The 14,770-nt window shown below is 49.6% G+C and overlaps 1 protein-coding gene across 1 annotated transcript in view; it reads right to left on the reverse strand.

Annotated features, from left to right (window-relative positions):
- Window positions 1–440: 440 nt before the first annotated feature.
- elp3 (elongator acetyltransferase complex subunit 3) overlaps window positions 441–14,770 on the reverse strand; it is a 47,066-nt gene continuing 32,736 nt past the window's right edge. Inside the window, exon 14 of the mRNA XM_014206187.2 lies at window positions 441–1,199. Within this exon, the coding sequence (XP_014061662.1) occupies window positions 1,114–1,199 (86 nt within the window). The 3' untranslated portion in view covers window positions 441–1,113. The remainder of the gene's footprint in view (window positions 1,200–14,770) is intronic.

Below are 14,770 nucleotides of genomic sequence, written 5' to 3' on the forward strand. Positions count from 1 at the left end.
GATAGAGATGTAATTGGACTGGCTCCGTGTGTCAAATGAAGCAGTAAAAACCATCAGAGTACTCATCATATGGGGTCTCCTGAGGAACACAACCTCTGATAGGCTACTCTAGATTCTAGAACATCATCATCATCATCATAGGAAGTGCTGCCATGGTGACAGAGGCAGCTATTTTACCTCAAATGGCTTTTCAGAGTCAGAGACAAAGGCTGATTTTTGTTTAAAATGTTCTATTCTTTAGTTTATATTTCTCTACTCTGTTTTTGACTGGAAACTCATGCAGTATAATTAGAAACATGTTTATCTTATCAACACAGGCATTCTCTGACAGACAAGTACATTTGTCTATTTTTTATTTTTTTTCATTTAGCAGAAGCTCTTATCAAGAGTAAACACATTCAATAACAAAGCAAGGGCAAAAAGTGACAGTTGAAACTATATAACTTAAATATTTTATTCCATGAAACCAAAACAGCTTTCAGAGCAGTGAAAGGGAACACCAAAACAAAAGTAACATTTGTTGTAAATAAAAACAAAACAGGAAAAGATGGGATAGGATTAACAGAGGGTTTAAAAATAAACGTATGCAACACTATTATTCCATTTCCTGCCATATAAAACATCTGTTCAGCGAGAGAGAGGACTTTCCCCACTGACTGCCCAATTATACAGCGCCAAGTCTGTTAATGAACGACGAGTCATACTGGTGGTCTTCCTCAACTCGCTGATGACATGATGAACTAAAAACATGAAGCTGAACAGCCTCCTCGTTATCTCATGAAGCTGGAGGAGACTCACAAAGTATTCCTGAACTACGGCTTAATAAATTATCGAGGACGCACAGACAACTGGTCCATCAAGGCGAGTTTAGACTCTTATGCTGTACGCACTCTGATCTATATCAGCTTCCTCCAAACTGACCTATTCACTGATACCACAAGCATAACTAAAACAAGAGTGATTCATGTACTGTCATTCATGTACTCTGTAGCGTCTCCAGAGTAACAATCATGTACTAGTAACAAATAAATATATGTGTGTGTGTGTGTGTGTGTGTGTGTGTGTGTCTTGGTAAAACAATGATAGTAAAAACAGGTTCATTCCCAAGTCCGTCTACAGACACACCTCCAGGTGTTTCACCATATACGGTCCCTCCAGCTCATAACCCATCTTCCTGTAGTAGTTCCTAGTTCCCACACCTGAAACACAGAAGTTTGATAAAGACATGGTTTGATGGGAAATGTTATCACGCATCAGTTATCAGTCTCTACAAAGCAATGAATATCGTACAGAGTGGTTTCCCACACCCTTGGGTGTAAAATCAACAAAGCAATCAAATGTATTTATAAAGCCCTTTCTACATCAGATGTCACAAAGTGCTTATACAGAAACCCAGCCTAATACCCCAAACAGCAAGCAATGCAAATGTAGAAGCACCTCCCAAAAAGCTCTACTTGCTGAAATGATGTTTATTAATGATTTGGCAAAATAAATGAAACAGTTAAATATTGGTGTAAGATATGATGAAATGCTAAGCATCCTACTATATGCTGACAGTGGTGTAAAGTATTTAAGTAGTACTTTAAAGTATTTTTACTTAAGTAGTATCTGTACTCTACTATTTATATTTGGACTATTCTTACTTCACTACATTCCTAAAGAAAAAAAAAAAATCACTTTTTACTCCTTACATTTTCCTTGACAGCCAAAAGTACTTGTTAAATTTTGAATGCTTAGCAGGACAGAAAATGGTCCAATTCACACACTTATCAAGAGAACATCCCTGGTCATCCCTACTGCCTCTGATCTGGAGGACTCACTAAACAGAGAACATCCCTGGTCATCCCTACTGCCTCTGATCTGGAGGACTCACTAAACAGAGAACATCCCTGGTCATCCCTACTGCCTCTGATCTGGAGGACTCACTAAACAGAGAACATCCCTGGTCATCCCTACTGCCTCTGATCTGGTGGACTCACTAAACACAAATGCTTCGTTTGTAAATGATGTGAGTGTTGGAGTGTGCCCCTGGCTATCCGTAATTAAAAAAAAAAAATAACACTTGTGCCGTCTGGTTTGTTTAATATAAGGAATTTTAAATGACTTATACATTTACTTTTGATACTTAAGTATATTTAAAACCTAATACTTTTACTCAAGTAGTATTTTACTGGGTGACTTTCAATTGAGTAATTTTCTATTAAGGTATCTTTACTTTTACTCAAGTATGACAATTGGTTACTTTTTCCACGACTCTATGCTGAGGATATTATTTTAATGGAAAAAAACTGAAGAAGACCTGCAGAACATGTTATTATGTGCTGTCAATTAGTGTAAAAGATGGAGACTAATGAGCAACCAAAAAACCTCCACAAAAAATGCATTTTAGAAAACTAGGTACCAAGGAGTGTGGGGTGGGTCCTGATCTGGACTATTCAGTAGGAGTGTGGGGTGCTGAAGAGGTCCTGATCTGGACTATTCAGTAGGAGTGTGGGGTGCTAAGAGGTCCTGATCTGGACTATTCAGTAGGAGTGTGGGGTGCTAAGAGGTCCTGATCTGGACTATTCAGTAGGAGTGTGGGGTGCTAAGAGGTCCTGATCTGGACTATTCAGTAGGAGTGTGGGGTGCTAAGAGGTCCTGATCTGGACTATTCAGTAGGAGTGTGGGGTGGGTCCTGATCTGGACTATTCAGTAGGAGTGTGGGGGCTAAGAGGTCCTGATCTGGACTATTCAGTAGGAGTGTGGGGTGCTAAGAGGTCCTGATCTGGACTATTCAGCAGGAGTGTGGGGTGGGTCCTGATCTGGACTATTCAGTAGGAGTGTGGGGTGCTAAGAGGTCCTGATCTGGACTATTCAGTAGGAGTGTGGGGTGCTAAGAGGTCCTGATCTGGACTATTCAGTAGGAGTGTGGGGTGCTAAGAGGTCCTGATCTGGACTATTCAGTAGGAGTGTGGGGTGCTAAGAGGTCCTGATCTGGACTATTCAGTAGGAGTGTGGGGGCTGGGTCCTGATCTGGACTATTCAGTAGGAGTGTGGGGTGCTAAGAGGTCCTGATCTGGACTATTCAGTAGGAGTGTGGGGTGCTAAGAGGTCCTGATCTGGACTATTCAGTAGGAGTGTGGGGTGCTAAGAGGTCCTGATCTGGACTATTCAGTAGGAGTGTGGGGTGCTAAGAGGTCCTGATCTGGACTATTCAGTAGGAGTGTGGGGTGCTAAGAGGTCCTGATCTGGACTATTCAGTAGGAGTGTGGGGTGCTAAGAGGTCCTGATCTGGACTATTCAGTAGGAGTGTGGGGTGCTAAGAGGTCCTGATCTGGACTATTCAGTAGGAGTGTGGGGTGCTAAGAGGTCCTGATCTGGACTATTCAGTAGGAGTGTGGGGTGCTAAGAGGTCCTGATCTGGACTATTCAGTAGGAGTGTGGGGTGCTAAGAGGTCCTGATCTGGACTATTCAGTAGGAGTGTGGGGTGCTAAGAGGTCCTGATCTGGACTATTCAGTAGGAGTGTGGGGTGCTAAGAGGTCCTGATCTGGACTATTCAGTAGGAGTGTGGGGTGCTAAGAGGTCCTGATCTGGACTATTCAGTAGGAGTGTGGGGTGCTAAGAGGTCCTGATCTGGACTATTCAGTAGGAGTGTGGGGTGCTAAGAGGTCCTGATCTGGACTATTCAGTAGGAGTGTGGGGTGCTAAGAGGTCCTGATCTGGACTATTCAGTAGGAGTGTGGGGTGCTAAGAGGTCCTGATCTGGACTATTCAGTAGGAGTGTGGGGTGCTAAGAGGTCCTGATCTGGACTATTCAGTAGGAGTGTGGGGTGCTAAGAGGTCCTGATCTGGACTATTCAGTAGGAGTGTGGGGTGCTAAGAGGTCCTGATCTGGACTATTCAGTAGGAGTGTGGGGTGCTAAGAGGTCCTGATCTGGACTATTCAGTAGGAGTGTGGGGTGCTAAGAGGTCCTGATCTGGACTATTCAGTAGGAGTGTGGGGTGCTAAGAGGTCCTGATCTGGACTATTCAGTAGGAGTGTGGGGTGCTAAGAGGTCCTGATCTGGACTATTCAGTAGGAGTGTGGGGTGCTAAGAGGTCCTGATCTGGACTATTCAGTAGGAGTGTGGGGTGCTAAGAGGTCCTGATCTGGACTATTCAGTAGGAGTGTGGGGTGCTAAGAGGTCCTGATCTGGACTATTCAGTAGGAGTGTGGGGTGCTAAGAGGTCCTGATCTGGACTATTCAGTAGGAGTGTGGGGTGCTAAGAGGTCCTGATCTGGACTATTCAGTAGGAGTGTGGGGTGCTAAGAGGTCCTGATCTGGACTATTCAGTAGGAGTGTGGGGTGCTAAGAGGTCCTGATCTGGACTATTCAGTAGGAGTGTGGGGTGGGTCCTGATCTGGACTATTCAGTAGGAGTGTGGGGTGCTAAGAGGTCCTGATCTGGACTATTCAGTAGGAGTGTGGGGTGCTGAGAGGTCCTGATCTGGACTATTCAGTAGGAGTGTGGGGTGCTAAGAGGTCCTGATCTGGACTATTCAGTAGGAGTGTGGGGTGCTAAGAGGTCCTGATCTGGACTATTCAGTAGGAGTGTGGGGTGCTAAGAGGTCCTGATCTGGACTATTCAGTAGGAGTGTGGGGTGCTAAGAGGTCCTGATCTGGACTATTCAGTAGGAGTGTGGGGTGCTAAGAGGTCCTGATCTGGACTATTCAGTAGGAGTGTGGGGTGCTAAGAGGTCCTGATCTGGACTATTCAGTAGGAGTGTGGGGTGCTAAGAGGTCCTGATCTGGACTATTCAGTAGGAGTGTGGGGTGCAAGAGGTCCTGATCTGGACTATTCAGTAGGAGTGTGGGGTGCTAAGAGGTCCTGATCTGGACTATTCAGTAGGAGTGTGGGGTGGGTCCTGATCTGGACTATTCAGTAGGAGTGTGGGGTGCTAAGAGGTCCTGATCTGGACTATTCAGTAGGAGTGTGGGGTGCTAAGAGGTCCTGATCTGGACTATTCAGTAGGAGTGTGGGGTGCTAAGAGGTCCTGATCTGGACTATTCAGTAGGAGTGTGGGGTGGGTCCTGATCTGGACTATTCAGTAGGAGTGTGGGGTGCTAAGAGGTCCTGATCTGGACTATTCAGTAGGAGTGTGGGGTGCTAAGAGGTCCTGATCTGGACTATTCAGTAGGAGTGTGGGGTGGGTCCTGATCTGGACTATTCAGTAGGAGTGTGGGGTGCTAAGAGGTCCTGATCTGGACTATTCAGTAGGAGTGTGGGGTGCTAAGAGGTCCTGATCTGGACTATTCAGTAGGAGTGTGGGGTGCTAAGAGGTCCTGATCTGGACTATTCAGTAGGAGTGTGGGGTGCTAAGAGGTCCTGATCTGGACTATTCAGTAGGAGTGTGGGGTGCTAAGAGGTCCTGATCTGGACTATTCAGTAGGAGTGTGGGGTGGGTCCTGATCTGGACTATTCAGTAGGAGTGTGGGGTGGGTCCTGATCTGGACTATTCAGTAGGAGTGTGGGGTGCTAAGAGGTCCTGATCTGGACTATTCAGTAGGAGTGTGGGGTGCTAAGAGGTCCTGATCTGGACTATTCAGTAGGAGTGTGGGGTGCTAAGAGGTCCTGATCTGGACTATTCAGTAGGAGTGTGGGGTGCTAAGAGGTCCTGATCTGGACTATTCAGTAGGAGTGTGGGGTGCTAAGAGGTCCTGATCTGGACTATTCAGTAGGAGTGTGGGGTGGGTCCTGATCTGGACTATTCAGTAGGAGTGTGGGGTGGGTCCTGATCTGGACTATTCAGTAGGAGTGTGGGGTGGGTCCTGATCTGGACTATTCAGTAGGAGTGTGGGGTGGGTCCTGATCTGGACTATTCAGTAGGAGTGTGGGGTGGGTCCTGATCTGGACTATTCAGTAGGAGTGTGGGGTGCTAAGAGGTCCTGATCTGGACTATTCAGTAGGAGTGTGGGGTGCTAAGAGGTCCTGATCTGGACTATTCAGTAGGAGTGTGGGGTGCTAAGAGGTCCTGATCTGGACTATTCAGTAGGAGTGTGGGGTGCTAAGAGGTCCTGATCTGGACTATTCAGTAGGAGTGTGGGGTGCTAAGAGGTCCTGATCTGGACTATTCAGTAGGAGTGTGGGGTGCTAAGAGGTCCTGATCTGGACTATTCAGTAGGAGTGTGGGGTGCTAAGAGGTCCTGATCTGGACTATTCAGTAGGAGTGTGGGGTGCTAAGAGGTCCTGATCTGGACTATTCAGTAGGAGTGTGGGGTGCTAAGAGGTCCTGATCTGGACTATTCAGTAGGAGTGTGGGGTGCTAAGAGGTCCTGATCTGGACTATTCAGTAGGAGTGTGGGGTGCTAAGAGGTCCTGATCTGGACTATTCAGTAGGAGTGTGGGGTGCTAAGAGGTCCTGATCTGGACTATTCAGTAGGAGTGTGGGGTGCTAAGAGGTCCTGATCTGGACTATTCAGTAGGAGTGTGGGGTGCTAAGAGGTCCTGATCTGGACTATTCAGTAGGAGTGTGGGGTGCTAAGAGGTCCTGATCTGGACTATTCAGTAGGAGTGTGGGGTGCTAAGAGGTCCTGATCTGGACTATTCAGTAGGAGTGTGGGGTGCTAAGAGGTCCTGATCTGGACTATTCAGTAGGAGTGTGGGGTGCTAAGAGGTCCTGATCTGGACTATTCAGTAGGAGTGTGGGGTGCTAAGAGGTCCTGATCTGGACTATTCAGTAGGAGTGTGGGGTGCTAAGAGGTCCTGATCTGGACTATTCAGTAGGAGTGTGGGGTGCTAAGAGGTCCTGATCTGGACTATTCAGTAGGAGTGTGGGGTGCTAAGAGGTCCTGATCTGGACTATTCAGTAGGAGTGTGGGGTGCTAAGAGGTCCTGATCTGGACTATTCAGTAGGAGTGTGGGGTGCTAAGAGGTCCTGATCTGGACTATTCAGTAGGAGTGTGGGGTGCTAAGAGGTCCTGATCTGGACTATTCAGTAGGAGTGTGGGGTGCTAAGAGGTCCTGATCTGGACTATTCAGTAGGAGTGTGGGGTGCTAAGAGGTCCTGATCTGGACTATTCAGTAGGAGTGTGGGGTGCTAAGAGGTCCTGATCTGGACTATTCAGTAGGAGTGTGGGGTGCTAAGAGGTCCTGATCTGGACTATTCAGTAGGAGTGTGGGGTGCTAAGAGGTCCTGATCTGGACTATTCAGTAGGAGTGTGGGGTGCTAAGAGGTCCTGATCTGGACTATTCAGTAGGAGTGTGGGGTGCTAAGAGGTCCTGATCTGGACTATTCAGTAGGAGTGTGGGGTGCTAAGAGGTCCTGATCTGGACTATTCAGTAGGAGTGTGGGGTGCTAAGAGGTCCTGATCTGGACTATTCAGTAGGAGTGTGGGGTGCTAGAGGTCCTGATCTGGACTATTCAGTAGGAGTGTGGGGTGCTAAGAGGTCCTGATCTGGACTATTCAGTAGGAGTGTGGGGTGCTAAGAGGTCCTGATCTGGACTATTCAGTAGGAGTGTGGGGTGCTAAGAGGTCCTGATCTGGACTATTCAGTAGGAGTGTGGGGTGCTAAGAGGTCCTGATCTGGACTATTCAGTAGGAGTGTGGGGTGCTAAGAGGTCCTGATCTGGACTATTCAGTAGGAGTGTGGGGTGCTAAGAGGTCCTGATCTGGACTATTCAGTAGGAGTGTGGGGTGCTAAGAGGTCCTGATCTGGACTATTCAGTAGGAGTGTGGGGTGCTAAGAGGTCCTGATCTGGACTATTCAGTAGGAGTGTGGGGTGCTAAGAGGTCCTGATCTGGACTATTCAGTAGGAGTGTGGGGGCTAGGGTCCTGATCTGGACTATTCAGTAGGAGTGTGGGGTGCTAAGAGGTCCTGATCTGGACTATTCAGTAGGAGTGTGGGGTGCTAAGAGGTCCTGATCTGGACTATTCAGTAGGAGTGTGGGGTGCTAAGAGGTCCTGATCTGGACTATTCAGTAGGAGTGTGGGGTGCTAAGAGGTCCTGATCTGGACTATTCAGTAGGAGTGTGGGGTGCTAAGAGGTCCTGATCTGGACTATTCAGTAGGAGTGTGGGGTGCTAAGAGGTCCTGATCTGGACTATTCAGTAGGAGTGTGGGGTGCTAGAGAGGTCCTGATCTGGACTATTCAGTAGGAGTGTGGGGTGCTAAGAGGTCCTGATCTGGACTATTCAGTAGGAGTGTGGGGTGCTAAGAGGTCCTGATCTGGACTATTCAGTAGGAGTGTGGGGTGCTAAGAGGTCCTGATCTGGACTATTCAGTAGGAGTGTGGGGTGCTAAGAGGTCCTGATCTGGACTATTCAGTAGGAGTGTGGGGTGCTAAGAGGTCCTGATCTGGACTATTCAGTAGGAGTGTGGGGTGGGTCCTGATCTGGACTATTCAGTAGGAGTGTGGGGTGGGTCCTGATCTGGACTATTCAGTAGGAGTGTGGGGTGCTAAGAGGTCCTGATCTGGACTATTCAGTAGGAGTGTGGGGTGCTAAGAGGTCCTGATCTGGACTATTCAGTAGGAGTGTGGGGTGCTAAGAGGTCCTGATCTGGACTATTCAGTAGGAGTGTGGGGTGGGTCCTGATCTGGACTATTCAGTAGGAGTGTGGGGTGCTAAGAGGTCCTGATCTGGACTATTCAGTAGGAGTGTGGGGTGCTAAGAGGTCCTGATCTGGACTATTCAGTAGGAGTGTGGGGGCTGAGGTCCTGATCTGGACTATTCAGTAGGAGTGTGGGGTGGGTCCTGATCTGGACTATTCAGTAGGAGTGTGGGGTGGGTCCTGATCTGGACTATTCAGTAGGAGTGTGGGGTGGGTCCTGATCTGGACTATTCAGTAGGAGTGTGGGGTGGGTCCTGATCTGGACTATTCAGTAGGAGTGTGGGGTGCTAAGAGGTCCTGATCTGGACTATTCAGTAGGAGTGTGGGGTGCTAAGAGGTCCTGATCTGGACTATTCAGTAGGAGTGTGGGGTGCTAAGAGGTCCTGATCTGGACTATTCAGTAGGAGTGTGGGGCTGGGTCCTGATCTGGACTATTCAGTAGGAGTGTGGGGTGCTAAGAGGTCCTGATCTGGACTATTCAGTAGGAGTGTGGGGTGCTAAGAGGTCCTGATCTGGACTATTCAGTAGGAGTGTGGGGTGCTGAGAGGTCCTGATCTGGACTATTCAGTAGGAGTGTGGGGTGCTAAGAGGTCCTGATCTGGACTATTCAGTAGGAGTGTGGGGTGCTAAGAGGTCCTGATCTGGACTATTCAGTAGGAGTGTGGGGTGCTAAGAGGTCCTGATCTGGACTATTCAGTAGGAGTGTGGGGTGCTAAGAGGTCCTGATCTGGACTATTCAGTAGGAGTGTGGGGTGCTAAGAGGTCCTGATCTGGACTATTCAGTAGGAGTGTGGGGTGCTAAGAGGTCCTGATCTGGACTATTCAGTAGGAGTGTGGGGTGCTAAGAGGTCCTGATCTGGACTATTCAGTAGGAGTGTGGGGTGCTAAGAGGTCCTGATCTGGACTATTCAGTAGGAGTGTGGGGTGCTAAGAGGTCCTGATCTGGACTATTCAGTAGGAGTGTGGGGTGCTAAGAGGTCCTGATCTGGACTATTCAGTAGGAGTGTGGGGTGCTAAGAGGTCCTGATCTGGACTATTCAGTAGGAGTGTGGGGTGCTGAGAGGTCCTGATCTGGACTATTCAGTAGGAGTGTGGGGTGCTAAGAGGTCCTGATCTGGACTATTCAGTAGGAGTGTGGGGTGCTAAGAGGTCCTGATCTGGACTATTCAGTAGGAGTGTGGGGTGGGTCCTGATCTGGACTATTCAGTAGGAGTGTGGGGTGCTAAGAGGTCCTGATCTGGACTATTCAGTAGGAGTGTGGGGTGCTAAGAGGTCCTGATCTGGACTATTCAGTAGGAGTGTGGGGTGGGTCCTGATCTGGACTATTCAGTAGGAGTGTGGGGTGCTAAGAGGTCCTGATCTGGACTATTCAGTAGGAGTGTGGGGTGCTAAGAGGTCCTGATCTGGACTATTCAGCAGGAGTGTGGGGTGCTAAGAGGTCCTGATCTGGACTATTCAGTAGGAGTGTGGGGTGGGTCCTGATCTGGACTATTCAGTAGGAGTGTGGGGTGCTAAGAGGTCCTGATCTGGACTATTCAGCAGGAGTGTGGGGTGCTAAGAGGTCCTGATCTGGACTATTCAGTAGGAGTGTGGGGTGGGTCCTGATCTGGACTATTCAGTAGGAGTGTGGGGTGGGTCCTGATCTGGACTATTCAGTAGGAGTGTGGGGTGCTAAGAGGTCCTGATCTGGACTATTCAGTAGGAGTGTGGGGTGCTAAGAGGTCCTGATCTGGACTATTCAGTAGGAGTGTGGGGTGCTAAGAGGTCCTGATCTGGACTATTCAGTAGGAGTGTGGGGTGCTAAGAGGTCCTGATCTGGACTATTCAGTAGGAGTGTGGGGTGCTAAGAGGTCCTGATCTGGACTATTCAGTAGGAGTGTGGGGTGCTAAGAGGTCCTGATCTGGACTATTCAGTAGGAGTGTGGGGTGCTGAGAGGTCCTGATCTGGACTATTCAGTAGGAGTGTGGGGTGCTAAGAGGTCCTGATCTGGACTATTCAGTAGGAGTGTGGGGTGCTAAGAGGTCCTGATCTGGACTATTCAGTAGGAGTGTGGGGTGGGTCCTGATCTGGACTATTCAGTAGGAGTGTGGGGTGCTAAGAGGTCCTGATCTGGACTATTCAGTAGGAGTGTGGGGTGCTAAGAGGTCCTGATCTGGACTATTCAGTAGGAGTGTGGGGTGCTAAGAGGTCCTGATCTGGACTATTCAGTAGGAGTGTGGGGTGCTAAGAGGTCCTGATCTGGACTATTCAGTAGGAGTGTGGGGTGCTAAGAGGTCCTGATCTGGACTATTCAGTAGGAGTGTGGGGTGCTAAGAGGTCCTGATCTGGACTATTCAGTAGGAGTGTGGGGTGCTAAGAGGTCCTGATCTGGACTATTCAGTAGGAGTGTGGGGTGCTAAGAGGTCCTGATCTGGACTATTCAGTAGGAGTGTGGGGTGGGTCCTGATCTGGACTATTCAGTAGGAGTGTGGGGTGCTAAGAGGTCCTGATCTGGACTATTCAGTAGGAGTGTGGGGTGCTAAGAGGTCCTGATCTGGACTATTCAGTAGGAGTGTGGGGTGGGTCCTGATCTGGACTATTCAGTAGGAGTGTGGGGTGCTAAGAGGTCCTGATCTGGACTATTCAGCAGGAGTGTGGGGTGCTAAGAGGTCCTGATCTGGACTATTCAGTAGGAGTGTGGGGTGGGTCCTGATCTGGACTATTCAGTAGGAGTGTGGGGTGCTAAGAGGTCCTGATCTGGACTATTCAGTAGGAGTGTGGGGTGGGTCCTGATCTGGACTATTCAGTAGGAGTGTGGGGTGCTAAGAGGTCCTGATCTGGACTATTCAGGAGGAGTGTGGGGTGCTAAGAGGTCCTGATCTGGACTATTCAGTAGGAGTGTGGGGTGCTAAGAGGTCCTGATCTGGACTATTCAGCAGGAGTGTGGGGTGCTAAGAGGTCCTGATCTGGACTATACAGTAGGAGTGTGGGGTGGGTCCTGATCTGGACTATTCAGTAGGAGTGTGGGGTGCTAAGAGGTCCTGATCTGGACTATTCAGTAGGAGTGTGGGGTGCTAAGAGGTCCTGATCTGGACTATTCAGTAGGAGTGTGGGGTGGGTCCTGATCTGGACTATTCAGTAGGAGTGTGGGGTGCTAAGAGGTCCTGATCTGGACTATTCAGTAGGAGTGTGGGGTGGGTCCTGATCTGGACTATTCAGTAGGAGTGTGGGGTGGGTCCTGATCTGGACTATTCAGTAGGAGTGTGCGGTGGGTCCTGATCTGGACTATTCAGTAGGAGTGTGGGGTGCTAAGAGGTCCTGATCTGGACTATTCAGTAGGAGTGTGGGGTGCTAAGAGGTCCTGATCTGGACTATTCAGCAGGAGTGTGGGGTGCTGAGAGGTCCTGATCTGGACTATTCAGTAGGAGTGTGGGGTGCTGAGAGGTCCTGATCTGGACTATTCAGCAGGAGTGTGGGGTGCTAAGAGGTCCTGATCTGGACTATTCAGTAGGAGTGTGGGGTGCTGAGAGGTCCTGATCTGGACTATTCAGCAGGAGTGTGGGGTGCTAAGAGGTCCTGATCTGGACTATTCAGTAGGAGTGTGGGGTGCTAAGAGGTCCTGATCTGGACTATTCAGTAGGAGTGTGGGGTGCTAAGAGGTCCTGATCTGGACTATTCAGCAGGAGTGTGGGGTGGGTCCTGATCTGGACTATTCAGTAGGAGTGTGGGGTGCTAAGAGGTCCTGATCTGGACTATTCAGTAGGAGTGTGGGGTGGGTCCTGATCTGGACTATTCAGTAGGAGTGTGGGGTGGGTCCTGATCTGGACTATTCAGTAGGAGTGTGGGGTGGGTCCTGATCTGGACTATTCAGTAGGAGTGTGGGGTGGGTCCTGATCTGGACTATTCAGTAGGAGTGTGGGGTGGGTCCTGATCTGGACTATTCAGTAGGAGTGTGGGGTGCTAAGAGGTCCTGATCTGGACTATACAGTAGGAGTGTGGGGTGGGTCCTGATCTGGACTATTCAGTAGGAGTGTGGGGTGCTAAGAGGTCCTGATCTGGACTATTCAGTAGGAGTGTGGGGTGGGTCCTGATCTGGACTATTCAGTAGGAGTGTGGGGTGCTAAGAGGTCCTGATCTGGACTATTCAGTAGGAGTGTGGGGTGGGTCCTGATCTGGACTATTCAGTAGGAATGTGGGGTGGGTCCTGATCTGGACTATTCAGTAGGAGTGTGGGGTGCTAAGAGGTCCTGATCTGGACTATACAGTAGGAGTGTGGGGTGGGTCCTGATCTGGACTATTCAGTAGGAGTGTGGGGTGCTAAGAGGTCCTGATCTGGACTATTCAGTAGGAGTGTGGGGTGGGTCCTGATCTGGACTATTCAGTAGGAGTGTGGGGTGGGTCCTGATCTGGACTATTCAGTAGGAGTGTGGGGTGCTAAGAGGTCCTGATCTGGACTATACAGCAGGAGTGTGGGGTGCTAAGAGGTCCTGATCTGGACTATTCAGTAGGAGCGTGGGGTGCTAAGAGGTCCTGATCTGGACTATTCAGTAGGAGCGTGGGGTGCTAAGAGGTCCTGATCTGGACTATTCAGTAGGAGCGTGGGGTGCTAAGAGGTCCTGATCTGGACTATTCAGTAGGAGTGTGGGGTGGGTCCTGATCTGGACTATTCAGTAGGAGTGTGGGGTGCTAAGAGGTCCTGATCTGGACTATTCAGTAGGAGTGTGGGGTGCTAAGAGGTCCTGATCTGGACTATTCAGCAGGAGTGTGGGGTGCTAAGAGGTCCTGATCTGGACTATTCAGTAGGAGTGTGGGGTGCTAAGAGGTCCTGATCTGGACTATTCAGTAGGAGTGTGGGGTGGGTCCTGATCTGGACTATTCAGTAGGGGTGTGGGGTGCTAAGAGGTCCTGATCTGGACTATTCAGTAGGAGTGTGGGGTGCTGAGAGGTCCTGATCTGGACTATTCAGTAGGAGTGTGGGGTGCTGAGAGGTCCTGATCTGGACTATTCAGTAGGAGTGTGGGGTGCTAAGAGGTCCTGATCTGGACTATTCAGTAGGAGTGTGAGGGGCTAAGAGGTCCTGATCTGGACTATTCAGTAGGAGTGTGGGGTGGGTCCTGATCTGGACTATTCAGTAGGAGTGTGCGGTGGGTCCTGATCTGGACTATACAGTAGGAGTGTGGGGTGGGTCCTGATCTGGACTATTCAGTAGGAGTGTGGGGTGCTAAGAGGTCCTGATCTGGACTATACAGTAGGAGTGTGGGGTGGGTCCTGATCTGGACTATTCAGTAGGAGTGTGGGGTGCTAAGAGGTCCTGATCTGGACTATTCAGTAGGAGTGTGGGGTGGGTCCTGATCTGGACTATTCAGTAGGAGTGTGGGGTGGGTCCTGATCTGGACTATTCAGTAGGAGTGTGGGGGGCTGAGAGGTCCTGATCTGGACTATTCAGTAGGAGTGTGGGGGCTAAGAGGTCCTGATCTGGACTATTCAGTAGGAGTGTGGGGTGCTAAGAGGTCCTGATCTGGACTATTCAGTAGGAGTGTGGGGTGCTAAGAGGTCCTGATCTGGACTATTCAGTAGGAGTGTGGGGTGCTGAGAGGTCCTGATCTGGACTATTCAGTAGGAGTGTGGGGTGCTAAGAGGTCCTGATCTGGACTATTCAGCAGGAGTGTGGGGTGCTGAGAGGTCCTGATCTGGACTATTCAGTAGGAGTGTGGGGTGGGTCCTGATCTGGACTATTCAGTAGGAGTGTGGGGTGCTAAGAGGTCCTGATCTGGACTATACAGTAGGAGTGTGGGGTGGGTCCTGATCTGGACTATTCAGTAGGAGTGTGGGGTGCTAAGAGGTCCTGATCTGGACTATTCAGTAGGAGTGTGGGGTGCTAAGAGGTCCTGATCTGGACTATTCAGTAGGAGTGTGGGGTGGGTCCTGATCTGGACTATTCAGTAGGAGTGTGGGGTGCTAAGAGGTCCTGATCTGGACTATTCAGTAGGAGTGTGGGGTGCTAAGAGGTCCTGATCTGGACTATTCAGTAGGAGTGTGGGGTGCTAAGAGGTCCTGATCTGGACTATTCAGTAGGAGTGTGGGGTGGGTCCTGATCTGGACTATTCAGCAGGAGTGTGGGGTGCTAAGAGGTCCTGATCTGGACTATTCAGCAGGAGTGTGGGGTGGGTCCTGATCTGGACTATTCAGTAGGAGTGTGGGGTGGGTCCTGATCTGGA

This window comes from Salmo salar, chromosome 06 (assembly GCF_965601325.2).
Source record: "Salmo salar chromosome 06, fSalSal1, whole genome shotgun sequence".
NCBI classification, from domain to species: domain Eukaryota; kingdom Metazoa; phylum Chordata; class Actinopteri; order Salmoniformes; family Salmonidae; genus Salmo; species Salmo salar.